The sequence below is a fragment of the Portunus trituberculatus genome, chromosome 45 (assembly GCF_017591435.1).
Source record: "Portunus trituberculatus isolate SZX2019 chromosome 45, ASM1759143v1, whole genome shotgun sequence".
In the NCBI taxonomy this organism is placed as follows: Eukaryota; Metazoa; Arthropoda; class Malacostraca; order Decapoda; family Portunidae; genus Portunus; species Portunus trituberculatus.
The window spans coordinates 8,367,480-8,390,288 of NC_059299.1; the positions used below are offsets into that span (position 1 = coordinate 8,367,480).

A 22,809-nucleotide genomic window follows, 5' to 3' on the forward strand; every position below is an offset into this window, starting at 1 on the left:
ACCATCACCACTACAACTACCACTACTAATACCGTGTCCGTGGCCTATCAACTCTCGCATATGCCAAGTAAGGACGGTATGGTACACGAGAGAGAGAGAGAGAGAGAGGGGAAGGACGAAGAGAGTATCAGACACGCAAACTAAGGTTGTGTTGCTTTATCCATCTCTCTCTCTCTCTCTCTCTCTCTCTCTCTCTCTCTCTCTCTCTCTCCTGACGACGCTGGGTATTGATCTCTGCAGTGTAACTTTCCTCCTCCTCGTGTGTGTGTGTGTGTGTGTGTGTGTGTGTGTGTGTGTCATTACCCACTCATGTGTTGCTTCTTTTGTTTTTCTTTCGTTGATGCAGCATTTTCTATTTTTTTTTTCTCTCTCCCATTCATTGAAGTTATTTCATGTATTTGATCTTTCCCTTCCCAGATTGCCGACGTACTGAGGGAGATGACGGGACAGGCTGGGACACTGCATACCCTGGTGAGTGTTACTATTATTATTAGAAGTAGTGGTAGTAGCAGCAACAACACCAGTAGTAGTAGTAGTAGTAGTAGTAGTAGTAGTAGTAGCAGCAGTATCTTTTGTTTGGGTTATTTACAATGTCGGTTTTAACTAGATTCCATTTTTTTTTCCATTTTGTTGTTTATTTAGAAGTTAAGTGATGGTTTACATGCCCTCTCTCTCTCTCTCTCTCTCTCTCTCTCTCTCTCTCTCTCTCTCTCTCTCTCTCTCTCTCTCTCTCCACAACAGTGATTAGCGAAGTGTGTGTGTGTGTGTGTGTGTGTGAGTGTGTGGACGTGCTAACCTTGCTGACTGGCCAGTGGTAGGGAGAGTAGGGAGAGGGATTGGAGAGGGGGGATGGAAGGCAGGCAAGGGGAAGGTTACCTGCCCAACCAGGCACTAGCCCCCTCCCCTGCCCTCTCCCCATCTTACCTGTAATTAACAAGACCTAAGACCAGGGGAGAAAGTACCCTGCCAAGGCTATACTGTCCCCTCCTGCTTCTCTCTTCTGCAGTCTGCCTCCCCTCCCTCCCTCCCTCTATCCGTTCCCCCACTTCCTCTCTTCCTTCCTTCTCTCCCTCCGTACCTTCCTTTATTTTGTCCCTTTAATACTCATATCTCTTCAAAATCTCTCTCTCTCTCTCTCTCTCTCTCTCTCTCTCTCTCTCTCTCTCTGGAGAGAAAATTGTTGAAATTATTCTTGTTTTTTTTTCCTTCCCATTTCTTGTTCTTATTCCCAGAGAGAGAGAGAGAGAGAGAGAGAGAGAGAGAGAGAGAGAGAGAGAATCAGGTGTGCGCCGATATTCATGGTGTACGTTTCTCTGGCTAATTATATCCCTAGCCAGACTCTCTCTCTCTCTCTCTCTCTCTCTCTCTCTCTCTCTCTCCAGTAACTTTATGTACTTTCTCCGTCCGTCTGTATGTGTGTGTGTGTGTACTTGCGTGTGTGCGCGCGCGGGCGTTTTCTTCCGCCGCCTCCAAGCCTTGGCGCTGCACACAATTGCTGTATCCTCCAAGGTTCCGGAAGAGAGAGAGAGAGAGAGAGAGAGAGAGAGAGAGAGAGAGAGAGAGAGCATGTCTATATACCAGGTGAGACCAGTTTTGGAGAGCCGTGTTGGTCCTCCCACCGGTGGTCTGGGCCGGGGACAGTGAGGGGACCTAATATAGATTGAATGGAGAAAGGAAAAGAGCGAGTTGCGGCCCGGAGCGTGGGGTGCATCCGGCGGGTCACATAGCGAATGTTGAGTGACGCAACGGGGAGGAAGTGTGTCACCACCGCGCTGCCTGACGCACGATATGTCTTCCCTTCCAAACATCACCGATACCCACACCACCATACATCACCACTATACATCAGCATACCATAATCTACCCGCTGAACATATGGAAACCACAAAAACTTTGAAATTCCAGCTCTATATTGGTAAAAAGTCTCCCATTTCCCTTTGTTTTGCTCCGCGCTGGTGTGAATACGCTGCCACCTGGCGGACGATCCTGGAATTACGTTTGTTTGTAAACAAAGGAGCTTGGCCCTTGATAGTGACTCGATAATAATACCACATGGGACTCGGGAGGAGGGGACTGCTGGAGGGGAAATAGGGTGTGGGGGCTAAGGAGGTTGGGAGGTGTTAGCAGTAAAGGTAGATTAGTAAATTGGAATTGAATGATTTGGGTGTGCTTGCAAGTGTCAAGGAGAGGTGGCGCCATCGTCCTGCCAGTAAGATCCTGTATTCAATGTATAGGTAAAGAAAGATAGAATATGAAGGAAAAACATTACTTTTTATTTTCCTATCGTTATCTTACACTTTTCCCCTCTCTCTTTGTTCGTGCTTCATCCGGCGTTCTCATTACATGTGACTCCAAGAAATAATAAGAATAGTAATAATAACGATAATAATGAAAACCCATTGATCTTATATATATATATATATATATATATATATATATATATATATATATATATATATATAAAGAGAAGGAAAATAACTATAACTATTGATCTACCCTTTATTATTATCCCCTATTTTTTCATTTATCTATTGCCCATCCTTTACCATTTTTAGCATTGCCAGGAAAAAGATAGGAAAACAACGCTACAGCTATTTATCTTCCCTTTATCATCACCCCCTTTTTTTTTTTTTTTTTTTTGCTGCCCATTTTTCTATTCTTCCTTCACCTTCATTTTTACCATTGAGAGAGAGAGAGAGAGAGAGAGAGACTAAAACAATTTATAACTTCTACCTCTCTTGTTCTTATTCTTCACCTCGACCTTTCCTCCACGTCTTCGTCTCCGTCAGGAAAGGCCACGTCATCTCAAACACACACACACACACACACACACACACACACACACAGAGCTGAGGACGAAGCGACGAAGCTCAACTATTGATCCCTCCTGTCTTCACTGACGCTCATTCATTCATAACTCAGGTGACGGCTGCTTCCAAGTTTTGTTGTTCCCACTCTCTTTCTCCCTCTTTCTCTCTGTCTGTGTCTCCTTCCTAGACTCCCACGATGCTGTTTTGTTTTGAAGTGTTAGCGTGGTCATGGCGGTGGAGGGGGGAAAGAAATGAAGTGTTGTGGTGGTGATGGTGGCGGTGTCTGCGCGGGTGTGTCTGGCTTGAGAGAGAGAGAGAGAGAGAGAGAGAGAGAGAGAGCCACTCTTGTGTACTACTACGCCTTATTGATTCTCTCTCTCTCTCTCTCTCTCTCTCTCTCTCTCTCTGGGAAAAATGCATTGCAGCGCACTTCCCTCCCTTCTTCCTCCTTGCCTTCTCTCCCTTCTTCCCCCTTTCCCTTCCCTGAGAATCCTCGCGCCCACCAAACCTTTGCAGACAGCCAGCCGCCAGCCGCCAGCTTCCACCAGTTCGCCAACACACGAAAGGCGTAGAAACTTGAAAAGCACATGTGTACCTAGGTTGCATATAGCTAGGACATTAGCTTCTTGTATATTCTGTACGCTTTCATTTGGTTCTAGACATAGGTGGTTGACACTGGTTGTTATGGTAGCGGAAATGGGGCTATAGTGTGTGTGTGTGTGTGTGTGTTGGTGAGGTTCTGGGATGCGTCACGTGATTGGCGAGGTGTAATTTGCTCTCTCTCTCTCTCTCTCTCTCTCTCTCTCTCTCTCTCTCTCTCTCTCTCTCTGTGTGTGTGTGTGTGTGTGTGTGTCCCAATCATTCGCATCACATTAATGTTCTCATCTTAAGCCTCCCCCCAATCCCCATATGTATATTTTCAGTATGTATATATTGCAATTCCTAATATACCGTATTATTATTATTATTAGTATAACACACACACACACACACACAGAGAGAGAGAGAGAGAGAGTCGACGTAAAATTATGAGTAATGCCATATTATCATTTTTATCAATACGACGGACGGGCGCCTCCTCCCTCCCTCTTTTTGCACACACACACACACACACAAAAAAAAAAAAAAAAAAAACACTCATTGGTTTGATCAGCTGTGTTCATACGTGGCAATGTTGTGCCTTCCACACACACACACACACACACACACACACACACACACACACATGGAGCTCGCTCCGTAATGGGGAAGACTGGCTGGGTGACCAGCAGACGACCGAGGTGAATTACACACACACACACAAACGCACACACACACAACCCTTCCCAGTCATGTGCGTGGTGGAGAGAGAGAGAGAGGGGACAGGCGCCTGGGAGCATGATAAAGACTCTCTCTCTCTTCAGGAAGGAAAAAGATAACATGCTTCTTTCAGCCAATCAGATGCGCCGTTTGGAATCTTACTTCTCTCTGATTGGTTGACTGAGACTCGCCCTCTTGACTGAACCTTTCCCATTGGCTGACGGAGAGCGGGTTGAACGAGCCTAGAGAGATAGAGAGTAAGAGATCTGGCAACGTTGGTGTATTGTTATTTCGACTTGGCAACATTGAATCTCGTCCTGTTGATGTGAAGGAAACGAATGATGGAAAAAAAAAAAAATGATTATAACGTAAATAATAAATAAACTTTATAAATATGTTGGATTACAGTGTCCGTTAAAACAGACAAAAATAAATTGCACTGGCTAATATTATTATTGTGAAATCCGTCCTTACCACCACCACCACCACAATCGCTTCCTTGAACACACACACACACACACACACACACACACACACACCAGTTCGAATCAAGTCTAATAAAGGAAATAAACCAGTTGCAAGTCTCAATATTCAAACATTACTCCTCAAACTTCAGAAAACCAAGGACAAAGAGGAAGAAGAAACTGGTTTGGGCTAGAAGCTGATTTGTATTTATTCTCTCTTCGTTTGTGCTTGTTTGCCCGTTCCTACCCCCATCCCCCTCTACTCTCTCTCTCTCTCTCTCTCTCCGATAGGCAGGTGCAGATAAATAATTAAACATTTGATAATTAACCCCATTCATTTATCATTCAGTTTACAAACATTAGTCTATAGTTAGTAGGGAGAGAGGAACCTACGTGTTTATTTTGTTTATTTATATTTTATCTTATCACAGTACATCATATCAAAACACCATCAGAGGAGCAATAAAGAAATAAATGGATGCTTTTTTTTTTTTATTCCCAATGTGTAATTTCTGTGCAGTTACTTGGTATATAGATTAATTTTTCTTCTCTCTCCGTCACCGGCTTAACATATCACAAACAACACTTTAGGAATTAAGACAGATTACTACTCGTCCCTGTTCTAAGTCTCCGATGATCATAGTAGTAATGTATACAGAATCAGCACTTGTTCCTCCTTTAACTTCCTTTCAAAACACCATAGCAGAAATAACAACCTGTCACTGTCCTTCTTTGTGTTCCTTCGTGTTCCGTTTTAAACAAACCTTGTACCCAAACACGCACGCACCCATAGCCTTGAGTGGGCCAGGCAATGTCATGGCATCGATGTTGGTTTGTTTACATCTGCGCGCTAGCCTCCCAAGAAGTGCCGCACAACATGGCTGCCTGCCTCGACGAGACTTGCAGCTCAGAAAATTTTGGCGCTGGGAAAGGAAGGGAGAGGGGTAAAGGGAGAGGGAGGGTGAGAGGGAGGGTTGGCGCACGTCCTTGGCTAGTACTTTAACCCCGACCTGCCTCCCACCACCCTCTTTCCACCCTCCAACCAGCCTCCTCTCCCCGCCTCTTGCTATGTCCCTTCCTCCTCGCCCAGCAGACCTTCCTTGCATAACAGGGACACCAGGTGGACAGGGCGAGGTTGGAAGGGTATCTGTAGTTGTATTTTTTTTTTAGCTATGGTAGATGGCAAACGTTCCCGCGCCCAAATCCCAGATGTGGTGTGTCGTCTTTTAAAATTCACTAGAGCATCACTGTTTCATCCATACCAGCGTAGCTTTCTGATGCAGCTTTCCTTTGTTGATTGTGGTTTTTTTTTTTTTTTTATAGGATAGGAAGCTTGTGGAATGTGTAGCAGGCTTATGACAGACAAGCAGGTTTGGTTTACCCTTCCCAGCGATGTCTGAGAGAGAGAGAGAGAGAGAGAGAGAGAGAGAGAGAGAAAGGAGACACGGTTTGCCATCCTGTCTCAGCCTTGCCTGAAGTCTCATCTGATCAATACAGGCTCCTACTCTCCCCCTCCTACTCTTTCTTGGTTACCCTTGCATTTTTCCCCCGTTTTAGCGAGGTAGTGCGCCCCCGCCCCTCCCAGACAAGGCCCAGGTGGCGGAGGGCGGCGGTGTGGCGTGGGGAGTGCGTGGGGTGTGGCGCGCCTGGCCCAGCGAGGGACGGAGCGACCACGTGGGTCAAACAAAGGCTGTCTGGCCGTTGGCTCCCCCTCATGGGTCTTCCCAGCCCAGGGTTATTGGAGTTGTGTATTTTGTATATTTTCAAGGCTGCTGTAACAAGGATTGGCTGTAGAGAGAAGAGAGGTGGGGGTAAAGGTATAAGTATAGATTTAGCAGTGTGAGATAGAGCGGAAGGAAACATCTCGCGTAGTCTACACATTAGCTCTTGAAGGTGACCTGGTCGTCTCTCCCCTTCAAACTCAAACGTATTCTCGGACAGACAGGGAAGCACTTGGTACTGTACTGCACTGTGTGGTATTGGAATGAAGAGGCGAGTGATGAGGCTTCCTTTATCACTCTTACACCAGAAAGGTGGACAGCGGGACAGTTAGTGAAAGGTTAAAATTATTATTAGTTTTTTTTTTCCTAGAAGTGCAGACGTAAGAAACAAACCTGTTAGTTTTAAGCATGACTTGGTTGGCAGTTAGTTGGCTAGCTATACCTGGCGATCTGCTGCTGCTGGTGGTGGGAAGGACACACACACACACACACACACACACACACACACGTCAGCAAAAAAAAAAAAAAATAAATACAAATAAAATAAAGAATTGTGCGAAATTCATAAATAAATAAGAAAATAACCAGGTAGACATACTAGACAAACTAATTAAGAAAGTTTGAAAATAACAGACCATGTGTTTACGTAAAAAAAGTCACGTGATATACCTGCGTCAGTGTGGTACGTAGGTGAATATGTTACACAGGTATGCTAAAGAGACCCAGGTGTGTGTGTGTGTGTGTGTGTGTGTGTGTGTGTGTGTGTGTGTGTGTGTGTGTGTGTGTGTGTGTCCACTGGTCACACATATACGTATACTCTTATAATCTTATATTTGTTTGTTTATTTGTTTACTTGACTCGATAAGACAAGCCTGTTTAGAATGGAAGGGTTCTCTCTCTCTCTCTCTCTCTCTCTCTCTCTCTCTCTCTCGTGTTCGGCTATAAATAAACCGATTACATAAGTGTTAAGTAACATCTTGGGCTATTATGTGGACTGGTGTGGGAACTGCGTTGTTATAGTAATGGTGGTGATGGTGGTGGTGGTGGTGATCGTAGTAATAGTAGTAGTAAGTGTAGTAAAGTAGTAGTCGTAGTAGTACTAATAGTACTAGTAGTAGTAGTAATAGTGGTTGTTGTAATGGCGGTGGTTTTGGTATGCTGTGACTACTACTACTACTACTACTACTACTACTACTACTTTTGTAACGCTTAGCGGTATTTTTTGTGCATCTACATAAATTTCACTCCACGATTAGTTCCTTTTATGCAGTTGAAGGTCTCTCTCTCTCTCTCTCTCTCTCTCTCTCTCTCTCTCTCTCTCTCTCTCTCTCTCTCTCTCATTACAATTTTGATGATTATTTTGGAACTAGATTGATGTTGTTATTATTATTGTTATTATTATTATTATTATTATTATTATTATTGCTGCTATTATCATTATCACTGATCTTATCTAATGTGAGGGCGGCGCCACATTCTCTCTCTCTCTCTCTCTCTCTCTCTCTCTCTCTCTCTCTCTCTCTCTCTCTCTCTCGTCCTTGGTTGTTTCTATAACACACACACACACACACACACACACACACACACACACACACACACACACACACACAGTACATTCACCGATAACCCTTTTTCGTCTACGTGCTGTCTGTCTGTCTGTCCGTGTGTGTGTGTGTGTGTGTGTGTGTGTGTGTGTGTGTGTGTGTGTGTGTGTATCTATTTCATAATGAGAACAACGAATACTGTACTCTCCTCATCTTCCTCTTCTTCCTCCTCTTCCTCCGCCTCCGGCTCCGACGTGCCTTTCTTGTTTTTGTTTTCGTTCTTGTTCTTGTTCGTTGTTGTTGCTGTTTTCATCATCATGTTCATGTTACTACTACTACTACTACTACTACTACTACTACTACTACTACTACCGCCGCCGCCGCCAGCACCACCACCACCACATTCTACATCTTACTACTGCGCACTACACCACTACCATTACCACCATCATTATTTAGTTCTTGTTCTTACTACTACTACTACTACTACTACTACTACTACTACTACTACTACTACTACCACCACAACAACAAAAACAGCAACATTTACAACATCTTTCTACTGCGCGCTACACACTACCATTACCACCACCTCCATTCCTATCCGTTAAACACCCGGAGAACCCACGTCACGTCACCACCACCACCACCACCACCTCGACACCTCAGTTCGTGTAATCTTATCGTGGCCCTATTCTAGTGTTTACTGCGGCATTTTTTGGTGAGCCCAGTCTGAACTTTGGGATCCCAGGGCCACAGCAGGAATACACGTGGCGGGTCGTGATAAAGCTTCGAGAAGGGGAAAAGATGAGAACGTGTGACAGTATGATAGCCAAGCAGCAACAGACTTTTTGGCTCAAATAACTTAAGGAGTAGAATAAGCTTTTTTTTTTGACCCATTAACCTACTACAGGAGAAGAAAAGATGAGGATTACAGTGTGATAACGTAGCAGCAATGGATTTTTTGGCCCCATTAACTAGCTATAGGAGAAAAAATGAGAAGTAGTTTAATAGCCAAGCAGCAATAGACTTTTTGGCCCCATTAACCAGCTATAGGAGGAGAAAAATGAGGACTAGTTTAATAACCAGGCAGTAACAGACCTCTTGGCCCCATTAACCAGCTATAGGAGGAGAAAAGATGAGGATTACAGTATAATAACCAAAGGATAAGAAACTTTTTATCCCTATTAACTCACTCCACGAGGAAGAGATAGGAGGGAATAAAAAAGAACTTGCAGCACCAGATCTTTAGACCCTATTGACTGAGTAGGAAGAGATAAGAAGAGGAGGTACAGAAGTGGTGCAGATAGAGACAAGAAGAGAGGGGTGAATAAAGAAGGATTAGAGAATAACTAAACAAAAATAAGAAGAGACTTTGAGAGCTACAGTATCATAGGTAAGAAGGTGAAGAGAACAAAGGATACTCGAGCAATAATAAACTTCAGTATCCTTGCATGACTTAAGAAACTACATTAAATTACGTTTATTTATTTATTTATTAAGTTAGAGGAGAACGTCAGGAGAGGGACGAGGGAGAGAGGGAAGGAGACGGAGAAGGAGTAGCTTGAGGGGTACACACACACACACACACTCTACGTATTGTGTTTCGTCTTGAAATAACAGCAGAATCAGAACAGTAACGAAATAGATGAATTAATAAACAAAATGTAAAATGCATAAGAAACGTTTCTGCACATGAAGTGAGACACGAGGCAGCAGCGGCGGGTACCTCGACCCAGACCGAGGCTTTTTTTAGTTGATTTCCTCTAGACATGTGATGCAAGTGTGTGTGTGTGTGTGTGTGTGTGTGTGTGTACTCGTCTTGCTATAGTGAGAGAGGAGAGGAGAAAGAGAGAAGAGAACGTTTTGGAGAGGGAGAGGTAGGAGGAGGAGAAGAGGGAGGAGGAGAATGAGGTAGAGGGTACGGCTTGCCCACTTCAGGAATTTGCCTTACATTTTTGTCTTCTAAGAATCAGTGATGTGTTTTTATCCTTATATTTACGTATTTATCATTGCTTTCACTGCTGCTTGCAAGGGGCGACCCACGGGAGACCTTGGCACACTAAAGACTAGACTAGGAATGGATTTGCAGGCTCGTGATGTGACAATAGGTCGTGGGGGGATGGGTCCTCTCTCTCTCTCTCTCTCTCTCTCTCTCTCTCTCTCTCTGTACTGTGCGATGCTCCACTTCTGCTGCATCGTAAAGTGTTCCCAGAGAGAGAGAGAGAGAGAGAGAGAGAGAGAGAGACAGACTGTGTTTACCATACCCAGAATTCTCATAATAGTAATTCTGTTGAATGTAGCAGTCATAGCATGCTACGTTTTATAGTAGTGATGGTAGTATAGTGGTAGTAATAGTAGCAACAGCAGTAGTGGCAGTAGTTATTTTTGTAAACAATGATACTTCAACTATTATTCTTTTACGAAGTTTGGGTTCGTAAGTAATAATAGTAACTAGTAATAGTAGTAGTAGTAGTTATACGTAAAAGAAAATGCCTGCTTTTTCTACTATAATTACTACTACTACTACTATTACTATACTTCTACCACCGCAACCTCGTAGACACAGATTCACGTGGGTTAGCCATGGTAGAAGCAGCCAAATGTTTATATATATATAGTTACACCACCACCACTACTACCACCACCAACACGGCCTGTCCTTGAGGGGCCAGACCAGCACAACGCTCCCTGGCCCCAATAATAATGTCACCCTTGTTAATATAAGCTTGTTCGATGCATGTCTGTATGTCTGTTTGTCCCTGTGTGTGTGTGTGTGTGTGTGTGTGTGTGTGTGTGTGTGTGTGATATTGGGTGTACGTAGTTATCGTGTGTGTGTGTCTGTGTCTGAGAGGTATATTTGGTATACGTAGTTATCGTGTGTGTGTGTGTGTGTGTGTGTGTGTTGGATGCTTATTGCGTAACAATCTTTTTTTTTTTTTTTTTAGCAGTTTATTTTTAGAAGCAGAAAGCGTGGTTCTGTTGTGTCTATTTCTCTTATCTGTTCTTTTACATAACCATTCCCTCCTTCCTCTTCACCGTTTTCTTTTGTTTCTGTGGGTTATGAAAACTTACATGAGTTTAGTTAGGTTAGGTAAAGGCCTCCCTATCTTTCCTATTATTTCTATTTAGTTGTGTGGGTTGAAATAAGATTTATAGGAATGGCTTGTAAATGTTAGAAGAATGCTTGTATAGGTAAGGAAATGATTTTAAAGGTTAGAAAAGATGTGTAGGTAAGGAAAAAAATATTTATTAAAGGTTAAAGACTTGTTTGAGTGAGAAAAGATGAAAATTGGGGAAAAATGTTTGTAAATAATAAAATCGGATTGTTTAGGAAAGGAAATATTTGTAATTTGTAGAAAAAGACAAACTTGAGAAAAACTTGTGAAAAGTAGAAAAAAAACTTTAGTTAACAAAAAAGTGGTTGAAGTTAGATTTGTTGTAGTAGTAGTAGTAGTAGCAGTATTATTATTTTTTTGTTTCTTCTTCTTCATCATCATCATCATCATCATCATCATCATCATCATCATCATCATCATCATCATCACCACCACCACCACCACCACCACCACCACCACCATCATCATCATCATCATCATCATCATCTTCTTCTTCTTCTTCTTCTTCTTCTTCTTCTTCTTCTTCTTCTTCTTCAGCATTCAAAGACGAAGTGGTCACGTAGCGCATGCAAGAGAGAAGTGATGATGATGTGTGTGTGTGTTGCATTATGAACTATCAGCATCATCCAGCAGATTATGTACCCTGATTCTTGCCCCCATCCCCATTGTGTGTGTGTGTGTGTGTGTGTGTTATGTAAGGTTTAAGGCAAGGTTGCTTACTGCGCGGTTGAACCATGGCAGAATGTATGCACACACACACACACACACACATTGTAACCTAGTAGACATACAAAGAAATTACATAAAAAAACGATGAAGTTGGAAAGATTTGCATTATGAAGAGGAACGTGTAAATATGAAACTTGTAGATATATGAGATGAGAAAGACATGGACATACAGCACAATAATAATAATAATAATAATAAAGTTTGGAAGTTATTTATCATGTTTTCGAGGAAGGTCAGTCAGATATTTTACAACTTGAAAAAAATAAAACTGTTACATAGGAAAATGATAATGAAGAGATAAAAAAGAAAATAGCTCGTGATATTGAAAACTGGCGTGTTAGAAAAACAGGAAATGAAACTTAAAAACAACAACACTCGAGAAAGGGACCTGATAAGAGAGAGAGAGAGAGAGAGAGAGAGAGAGAGAGAGAGAGAGAGACGTACAACTTCGCTTCCCCCCCTCCCCCGAAAAATAAGATAAACTAAACCCCGAATAATTAACCTTACTCACACACACACACACACACACACGTTCGTACCTTTACACGCCCCTCCCTCCGTGGCCTCTGAGTGGGTGAGGTTCTCGTGCTAAATACGTGTGTGTGAGGTGATAAGAGTGACTGTGCGTTGTGTTAATACGTATTTTCCATTCACTGACTCGCTCGGCAGGAGACTTGTTGTAGCGAGGACTAGTTACCGTTACCGACTGAAGGAAGGTTGATTTAAAGAAAGAAATGGCACCCTAAGATAGAAATAGATGAGTGAATGAATAGAAACGTGTTGCAGTTTCCGTATATACTGAAGGTTTAATTAATGTAAGAGAGAAATAACACCGTATGGCAAAAATATGTGAAGAAATAAGTAAATAAACAATTAGAAGATGCGGAAGAAAACACTCGTAGCAATCAAAACAAATAAATGACACCTTATAACAAAAACAACTATTTAGTCTTGGAAAAAAAAAAAACTGAAAAAAGTGACACACACACACACACACACACACACACACACACACACACACACACACACACACACACACAAAGAAATTAGCAGAACAAACAGGCTAAGACGCAATACTGGATCAAATACGTATCTAAACAGCAGTCTGGGAGCGTGGTAGTATATAGTGGTGGAGATGGTGATGACAGCAACCAGTGTTATGTGGCCCTGGCAGCGCGGTGCGGGCTCGGTGGCAAGCTGCAGGCAGGCAGGAGGGCGTTGTGGCTCGACAATAAATTATCATTCTTTTTATGTGTATGTATGTATGTATGTGTATGCTTTGTATATTGGGATTCTAATAACTTGGGAATGCTTTAGATAGACATTCGTATTATTTGATGTTTTGTGATTTCTTTCCGTGGTTTTTATTCAAAGGACGCAGAGAGGAGAGTATTGTTAGTATTTTCTTCTGTTGATAGCGTGGCATTCTTGCTAAAACTCACTAGAATCATGAAAAAAACGCTTGAAAAACCAACCGCCAGTAACGTCCGCTGGAGTGTTTTAGCTACAGTTTGATAATACAGCTTGTTATGTTATGAATACTGCCACACTGATCTTGAAAACAACTAGGCGGTTAGGAATGCTTGAGAGAGAGAGAGAGAGAGAGAGAGAGAGAGAGAGAGAGAGAGAGAGAGATTGTATTCGTAAAGCCTTGGTCTCTTATATCTTTTAATTTGGTTTTCATAAGTGTGTTCTTGTATTGGTGGCATGTCATCCTTGTTAAACTATCACTAGATGCGTGACAACACCTTTGAAAATCGTCGTTTGTTAGGTATAATTGAGGTAATGCAATGAAATGTTTGATAATACCGACATCCTGCACTTTTCTAAGGACACCCAGACAGAATAAGGGACGTTTGAGACAACACTTGAATTATCAGAGGCTTTGTTCTCTCTCTCATTGGTTTCAAAGGCCACAGAGATTACACGTTTGTTTTCATGGTTGCTTTTCCTCATAAATATTGGTGAAACCTTGCTAAACCAACAATACCTTTATGAAAACACCTTTGGGAATACCAGTAACATCCATGAGAGAGAGAGAGAGAGAGAGAGAGAGAGAGAGAGAGAGAGAGAGAGAGAGAAAGGAATTTTATTTTCTATACTTGTTTCAGTGTAAGAGCGGAAATACGTAGGCGTTTCCCGCTATAATTATACACCATTGCATCGCTACCCGGAAATGTTTTGAGTGTTGCTGCTATAATTGTACCTTAGCAGTAACTCCAGGAAGACCGCGTGACATTATTATTATTATCGTTGTTGGTGCTTTTGTTGTTGTTGTTGTAAGTGGTGGTGGTGGTGGTGTTGTTATCATGCCGAGTACTGTTCTTGACGTCGTTAAAAAATAAAAGTAAATAATCAAACAGTTATGAATATATGTATGAGTGAACGCATTTAATATTATATGTCGCTAAAGAATGTTTGTTTATCTTCGTCAGAGAGAGAGAGAGAGAGAGAGAGATATTCATGCATCCACTTAATAAGAACACTTCTGCCTACATATCTTACCTTCCCATGTATAACTTCATATTTTCTTGTATTCTGAAACGCTTATTCCATTTTCCAAAGACCATATAAATGAAAGCCCGGATTCTCACGAGTTCTGTAAATAGTGTAGAATTCTCGCGAATCTGCCACTAGAACCTGTAAAAAACAACCTTGAAAACTCGTGTAGGTAACTTCAACTACGTGAGACTTTTCAATGTAGTGGATGTGCGGCGCAAAAGGGCTTCGAAATATGGCCTATTACCTCATAATCGTTACAACGCAGTACCAAATCTTACCTACTTATAACACGTCTCATATCGCTCGCAACACACTCTTCCCACCAAACCTTCCCCATAACACACTCAAGACGTTACAACACACACACCCACACTATTTCAAACCATCACGCGTCTCATATCACTCCCAACACAAGCTTTCAATCCACGAGACACTCTTATACGTTACAAACAACACCCTCACTATTTCAAACCTCCAAAGATTCCTCATATCCATACCACACTCATATAACTTTAACATACTCTCACAACCTCCTCTATTTCCAACAAAGAGTGTCAGAGTCAGTGTGTATACGTGAAATGGCATTGTAAACTTCCATTATTACGAAAAATGATAAGAAACGTTTCGAACTTTCTGGAAATCCACGTTGGAAGGGACTAGTGTGTGTGTGTGTGGGTTGGTATCTCTCTCTCTCTCTCTCTCTCTCTCTCTCTCTCTCTCTCTCTCTCTTTGGTCAAGGCCTGCTGCTGGTTCCCTCCTCCTCCTCATCATCATCATCATCATCATCATCATCATCATCATCATCTTCGTCTTCATCTTCCTCGCCGCGCCTTGCTCCTGTGGCGTAGATGAGGAGAGGAGGAGGAGGAAGAAGAGGAGAGCAGCAGCAGCAGCAGCAATAGGAGGAGGTTAAGGAGGAATTTGAGGAGGACGAGGAGGAACCTTACGAAGAGGGTTTAATTAGAAGGAACAAAGGGATATAGAAGAGGAAAAGGAGTTGAGAGAAAGAAGAGAGGAAAGTCGTATTGAGAATAAGGACAGGGAGAAACGTAAAAGCAGAGAGAGAGAGAGAGAGAGAGAGAGAGAGAGAGAGAGAGAGAGAGAGAGAGAGAGAGAGAGAGAGAGAGTGGGGGAGAGGGGTGATTGACGCAAATTGAGGGAAAAAATAAATAGATAAATAAATGGAAGTTATGAAGAAAAGGCAGAGATAGAGAATGACGCAATGTGTGTGTGTGTGTGTGTGTGTGTGTGTGTGTGTGTGTGTGTGTGTGTGTGTCGCAACACCATCTTTATATTTTGAAAAGCATTAAAACTTCAGAATCTTCAGTTATTTTCCTTGTTGCTTTGTATCTTAAATGAGGTGTGTGTGTGTGTGTGTGTGTGTGTGTGTGTGTGTGTGTGTGTGTGTGTGTGTGTGTGTGTCGGAAAATAAACGTTCACGTCATTATCTCTCTCTCTCTCTCTCTCTCTCTCTCTCTCTCTCTCTCTCTCTCTCTCTCTCTCTCTGTAATTCTTGACCTTCAGTCATTAATCCAATCCTCTCTCCAATTTCTCTTCTTTCCTTGGTATAGCTGTTCTTTTCTACTACAATTTCAGAGGCGTTTTTTTTCTCTTTTCTTTTCCCTTCATCTCTTTTCCCACGCAAGAAACGGTAGTGTGTGTGTGTGTGTGTGTGTGTGTGTGTGTGTGTGTGTGTGTGTGTGTGTGTTATTCCTTTTCCTTTCGTGCTATTTGAGTAATTTCTTTACATCATCGTCGTCTTTATCATCATCTTCCATTTTATTATTATTATTATTATTATTATTATTATTTTATTATTGTTGTTACTCGTATTATTATTATTATTATTATTATTATTATTATTATTATTATTATTATTATTATTGTTATTATTATCATATTATTATTATTATTATTATTATTATTATTATTATTATTACTATTATTATTATTATTAGTAGTAGTAGTAGTAGTAGCAGCAGCAGCAGCAGCAGCAGCAGCAGCAGCAGCAGCAGCATCATCATCGCCATTATTATCACAGTCCCCCTTTTAACACCACCCATTTTCTTTACTAGTACTCAGCACCACTCATACATACTCTATTATACCAACATGAATAATACTTCCTTTGTCCACAAGTGTTATTGACGTGACTTTCCTCTGTCCCCAGCGCGGCGTGAACACTGACAGCGGTAAGACAACACTGGAGGCTGCCTTTGATGGAATATCCAGGTAATGAGCGAATTTAAACCACCAGTGTTAGTTTATTCTCACTCGTTACTCCTGATGGTCTGTTTATGATGTTTGGTGTCTAGTAGGGGCAAGTTAGCGGTGAGATAACACTGGGGAATGTTTTTTAATGTGATATTCAGGGTAATGAGTTTGTTTAAGCCACATTATAGTTTACTCCTTTAGTCCTTTGGTTTTCAGTAATACTGTATTTCAGATTAGTGACTAGATTGTTAAAGAAAATAATGATAATGAATAAAGAAAGGTGTGAATGAATGAAAGTAAAAAAAGAAGTGTTAGTTTAAAGTTAGTACAAGAAAATAAAGGTACTATTTAAAGAACGAATAATAATGGTAATAATAATAACAAAAAAACAAAGGGAAAATGCCCGTCATATGTTGTGGACTTAAATAGAACAGGAAAGGTTAAATAAAAAAGTGTGTTTACGTGTGTACACCTGTCTGGTTTTGATAACTTTTTTTTATTATTATTATTTTTCCTATAATGTTGAGATGGTGAACAATCTAGTTTTTACCAGAAAGAGACAGGGCGGACGAGGAGGGGTGGGGAGGCGCTAACTCAAGCATTCTTACCATTTTTATGATCCTCTATCCTTTACACTTAAGAATTGGTAATATGTTTTCCTTTGTTCTTTATTCTTTTGTGTATTTGAATCAGTAAAGTCAAAATCATAGTTTAGCTTCAATCACCACCTACTTAATGTGATCTTGGTTCCTGTCATTGAATGCACGCAGTCTTCCTGTAGTATTTCCTTCAGCGTTGTCGTGAGCTAAGTCTGTCGCAGTGTGGTCAATATAGAGGACTGATTGTGGTTCTAGCATTACTAGTTTTTGTATCAGCTCAGGGATCTTCAAATCTAGACTACTGCATATTGCTGACACTTGAGGCTACCGCTACTATTACCCACTGTCTACTACCTATTGCTGATACTACTTTTACTTTAGATTTGACACACATATATACTTAATTTGCTGCATAGTGAAAGGATTCTATAGATATACTACTACTACTACTACTACTACTACTACTACTACTACTACTACTACTACTACTACTACTACTACTTCTTCTTCTTCTTCTTCTTCTTCTTCTTCTTCTTCTTCTTCTTCTTCTTCTTCTTCTTCTTCTTCACTACTACTACTACTACTACTACTACTACTACTGTTATTGCTACCGTTACTACTACTAATAGTAATAATCCACATAAGTATAGCTAAGATGATATTCGAAAGTAAATTTGAATGTTTTGTTAGGTCAAGATCTTGAGTTTAAGGTTATATTTTTTCTAGTTGATTTAACTTTTATATTGTGGGGTATGTTTATTTATCCATCTATCTATTTATTTATCTATCTATCTATCTATCTATCTATGTCTATCTGTGTCTCTAGTCATGTGTCTGTGTATCACTAGCTATTTTTTTTTATCTATCAGTTTTGTATTTTATTTTTATTTAACCACTTGTCTGCTTACCTTTCTGTATATATTCTATTTGTAAGTTTATATATTTGCATATACTTTGTTTTTGCCTCAGTTTATCTATCTACCTGTCTGTCTGTCTGTCTGTCTGTCTATTTATATATCTATCTATTTGTATGTGTGTCTATTTGTCTGTCTATCTACCTACCTGCATGTTTTTGTCTGTCTGTCTGTCTGTCAGAGGAGACAACGGACCACGCAGACAACACGTGATCGTCCCCATTTTAACATCCTCTTTATCTCTCTTCCGCAGATTCAACGTGAACAATACACTACTACATGACGAGATTGCGGAATGGTGAGTATACGAGAGAGAGAGAGAGAGAGAGAGAGAGAGAGAGAGAGAGAGAGAGAGAGAGAGAGAGAGAGAGAGAGAGAGAGAAAATGGTAGTCAAATTTACTTTAGCCTACCCTATTACATATAAGTTCTCTGTGAGTCATATCAGCTGATCATTACGTCACAAGTTTATACAAGACAATAGGTATACGTAATATGTATTTATGATAGAACGTTGAAGTAATGCTGTGTTAATGGTTAAATTTACGTTATTTTTTATGTTAATATAGTCACCTGCTAGGAACATAATAGCTGGAGATTTTTTTTTCTTTACATTCGTGGTGTTTAAGAGATAAAAGAACAAAATACGACGAAATAAAGGATTTTAAAGGAGTTTTGTATATTCCTACATGGGTATTTATGCTTATATTAAATTTGTCATGGTCATGTAGCATTGGTGTAGCTGGTGTGTGATGTAAAGTGTTATGCAAAGTGTTAGGTAAAGGCGGTGGCTACGTGAGGCATCACAGCGAGACACCAGCTGATCGAGTGACGGGCGCCAGTTTGCACGCCGGCTGGTTTTGTCTGTTCCTGGTACCTGTGTTGCCTGTGGTCGGTCCTGCACAACCACTTGCCTCCCAGATTTCACAAGTAGAGACGAGAACACTATTATGGAAGTGATTACCTGCCCTAGGTGATGCACGGCACAGGCGTCTGAGCTCAACTTGCCTTACCTGTACTCTGTCTGTGCTTTGTCACTTGTGTGTAGGTCCAAGACACTGCAGGCTGGGCAGAGGAGTCCCACCTTGCCTCATTGGTGTGTCGTGATGTGGGAAAATTAATCTCACAGGTGACAGCGTAGGTGAGGCAAGTGGATAATGATGGCAGGGTCGAGGGGATGGCTGCCCGTTAGCACCCTGCGGGGCCATGTGTCTCTCCCTAGTCTGGCCCGGGGGCTGCACAGCTCTATTGGTGTGAGGAAGGAGCCTGACAAGAGCATTGGCAACACCACCGTGTTGCTGCAGGATGGCACCACCATAGAGGAGCTGCCTGCCGTGGTCCGCATCATCAATGGAGAGTTCCGTGTTGTGGGGCAGGGGCAGGCTGGCCAGCGGCTAGGAGGGCTGGGTCTGGAGATCCCTCAAGTATCCAGGAATCTTTTCAAAAATATCAACTTTGAGGAGGAGCAGGAAATGATTCTGGGGTTCATGCGGTGCAACAAGGTGAGTGAGGTGTTGCAGCTGCTGGAGGTGTGTCCTGAGGCAGAAGTAACTCCCGTTGTGGCACTGGCAGTCATCCGCCGCATTTTTGATCTGGAGAACAACATAGAGTACAGGAACCAGGGCATTAACCAGTACCCAGAGGAGAACCAGTTCACCTTCATGCGTGGTGCAGTGATGAAGCGCCTGGTGGAGACAGTGTGCAGCAGCTCAGACGACCAGTTGCTGGTGGACACTCTGAGGGCCATGGGGCGGGACACTTACCAAGGTGACCGCCTCAAATACTTGGAGGCGCTGTGCACTGAGTGTATGGTGGCAATTACTGAGGGTCGACTCAGCATTGTCCAGATCTGCGAGGCAGCCCGAGCCTTCCATACTCTTGGCCAGGAGGGGATAAGGTACCTGGACCAGCTGTGGCAAGGGCTGACAGACCGGACAGCAGAGATGGGGGAGAAGGAGGTGTGTGAGGTGATGAGTGTCCTTCCACTGATGAAAAAGAGCCGCAAGCATGTGTACAACATGGTGGAGAGGAGGCTAGGTGGTGTGTGGCACCGTCTCAGCTCTGAGGATGTGATCAGAGTACTGCAGATCTTGGTGCAGCTCAAGATGAGCCACAGTAGGATGCTGCCCATGCTTTCACGCTGGACTAGCCTCAACATTCACACCCTGACGGAAGGGAACCTTCGCTGGCTGGTGTACTGTTTCATGACCCTCGATTTCTGTGACTCCGAGATCCAGAAAGCACTGGGGCGGTTCATGAAAGCCAAGAGGACATCAATAAAGGACCCAAGCCTGGTGGCCGTGGTGCTGGACTACTGCGTCAAGATGCGTCTCCGTCACCCCGCCATCATGGATGCCAGCTCTCTGTTTTTTTCCAGCCGAGCCAAAGACCTCTCAGTGCCTCAGATCAATAGCGTTTGTTGCTCCTTTGGTCTGCTGAACTATGAGCCTCCAGATGCTGCCACCTTCTTCCTCACTCTGGAGCAGCTCCTGGATGAGAAGTTTGTGCAGTTCCCACCAGACTTGATGATTGACCTTCTGTTGTCGTGTGTCTATTTGAAGAGATATCCTCTCAACTTTATCAAGAAGGTATTCAACCCTTACTTTTTTGACAAGGTGCACTCCCTGGAGCCTCCTGAGATGCGGGTGGCACGCACCAAGCTCATGGTGCTGGACAAGGCCCTGTGTCTGGAGGCCCCTCACTACCCTGGCCCCATGCTGCCCAGAGACAACTCTGCCAAGAGCTTTTGGCGGGATGCTCGCATCTACCGCTGCCTCAACACAATCCACCCACTACTTGTGGAAGTTGTGGGCAGTGAGGAGCGCATCACTCGCTCTGCCATCCTTCCCGGCTTCCCCAGCACAAACCTGTATGTGGTGGACTGTGTGGTAGACATGGCTGGTCGTTTGTCCCTCCACTCCTTCCGGTGGAGCAACAACAAGTATGCCCTGCTGATGCATCCCCCAGAACACTTCATGTTGAAGGAGGACATCCTGGTGGGGCCCCAAGCCATGCGGGTGAGGCACCTCACTCACTGTGGATTCAAGGTGGTCAGTCTCAGGACGGACATGATCACCAAACTACGCATTTATCCTGAGCAGCTCAGAAATTACATTGAGAACATGATGAAGATGGCAACAGTCTAGTCCAGTGTTGTTACTCTGCACATGCATCAGTTTGATTAGAACAATATTAGATCTGAGTGTACTTTTAAGTGTATAGAAATTATATTGTCATTGTGAACTTTTGATAGCCCATTATAAGGAATCAAGACTGAGACACCAGGCTGTGTTGTGACTGAGTGAAAGCTTTTTTCACTGTGTGCATTGGACCCGACACTCTGGCAGCTTTCAATGAAGGTGTGAGGTGGGTAAGAAAGTAATTTTGTTGTACAGTATTTCTTCTTGTTTCGGAACAAAGAAAACATGATTTTTCATGCATTCCTTTGCTCCAGTTCAATAAAGTATACAACCCAGAAACATGTTGGACATCTCATTATTTATTTCTCCTCTTCCAGCCGAGTGTACAAGACCAAGGCCGAGATAGAGGTGCTGAGGTTTGCCACACGTGTGTCAGCCGCCGCTCACTGCAGTGTGATGCGCAAGATCCGGCCCGGCATGAAGGAGTACCAGCTGGAGGCAATCTTCCAGTACCACAGCTACTACCACGGGGGATGCCGGCACCAAGGCTACACCAACATTTGTGGTTCAGGGTGCAACGCTGCCACGCTGCATTATGGGCACGCTGGCGACCCAAACCTGAGGACTGTGAGTGTTGCCTTGTCATTGCCTTGTTTGTTTGTTTGTTTGTTCCTTTTTTCATCCTTTCCCTGGTCAGAGGTTAGCACAATGTATGTGTCTCCTCCAGTGGTTTCTCTCCCTTGCATATTTCTGTGACTCTTAGCATTTACAGTTTTACCATAATTCCATCCTTCCAGCTTGCTTTATTTTTTAGGCTTACTTTCTTGCTTTATCCTTCTCGTTATGAGTGAATGAGAATAGAGAGTCTGTGTATGTAGTTCACCAAAGTTGTAAGTATTTTATGTCTTAGCAGGGCAAGTAAACAAGTAAGGTGGTAAAATTTATAATAGGATCATATGGACTTTCCTTACTTTTGTTATTAATTGCTGTATCTTTTAATTAACTGTATATTTTCATCATTTTCATCTTTATTATTCTTCAGTACTTCATCTTTCATTTTTACCTAAACTTCTACAGTGTATGGTGATATTGTACAGATGTAGAGTGACACGTGTTTCAGGTGGGTGAGACGGACATATGCCTCTTTGACATGGGAGCTGAGTACTATGGTTATACCAGCGACATCACCTGCTCCTTCCCGGCCAATGGCAAGTTCTCCAATGACCAGAAGCTGATTTACAATGCAGTGCTGAAGGCATCCAAAGCAGTGATGGCAGCAGTGCGTCCTGGCGTGTCCTGGGTGGAGATGCACCGCCTGGCTTACCGCATGATGCTGGAGGCCCTCAAGGAAGGTGGTGTGGTGCAGGGGGATGTGGACAAGATGATGGAGGTGAGGTGCTACTGTCTTACTTACCTTTATCACCAGCTTCTGAAATTTCATTTCATTTATTTATTATTATTATTATTATTATTTTTTTTTTTTTTTTGGTTTGCTTTGCAAATAATTTAGTCCATTCTCTCCTAGCTTGTAACAGGAGTCTAAACTATATTGTAACCACCTTCCTGATTGCTCCTTGGCTCAATCTGCTTTTCTGATTGGCCTCTACACTAAAAGATTTACTTTTCTTCCTCATATCTTTTGGTTATTGGACAGAACACTAAGTAGTCAAGATACAAAGAAGAGAAGTAAATATTTTGGGATGGGAGTGGGAAATATGCAGGCTGAGTCATGGAGCAACCAGGGAGCTGGCTACAA

At 42.5% G+C, this 22,809-nt stretch overlaps 2 protein-coding genes across 2 annotated transcripts in view; both read left to right on the plus strand.

Moving 5' to 3' along the window:
* LOC123519452 (xaa-Pro dipeptidase-like) overlaps window positions 1–22,809 on the plus strand; it is a 48,039-nt gene that overhangs the window by 20,556 nt on the left and 4,674 nt on the right. The window contains exons 4-8 of the mRNA XM_045280749.1: window positions 418–471; window positions 16,359–16,420; window positions 18,169–18,213; window positions 21,431–21,680; window positions 22,174–22,443. Coding sequence (XP_045136684.1) covers window positions 418–471; window positions 16,359–16,420; window positions 18,169–18,213; window positions 21,431–21,680; window positions 22,174–22,443 — 681 coding nt within the window. The remainder of the gene's footprint in view (window positions 1–417; window positions 472–16,358; window positions 16,421–18,168; window positions 18,214–21,430; window positions 21,681–22,173; window positions 22,444–22,809) is intronic.
* On the plus strand, window positions 18,234–21,279 carry LOC123519451 (FAST kinase domain-containing protein 3, mitochondrial-like). Its single transcript, XM_045280748.1, has one exon. The coding sequence runs from the start codon at window positions 19,071–19,073 to the stop codon at window positions 21,057–21,059; it is 1,989 nt and encodes a 662-aa protein (XP_045136683.1). The 5' UTR covers window positions 18,234–19,070; the 3' UTR covers window positions 21,060–21,279.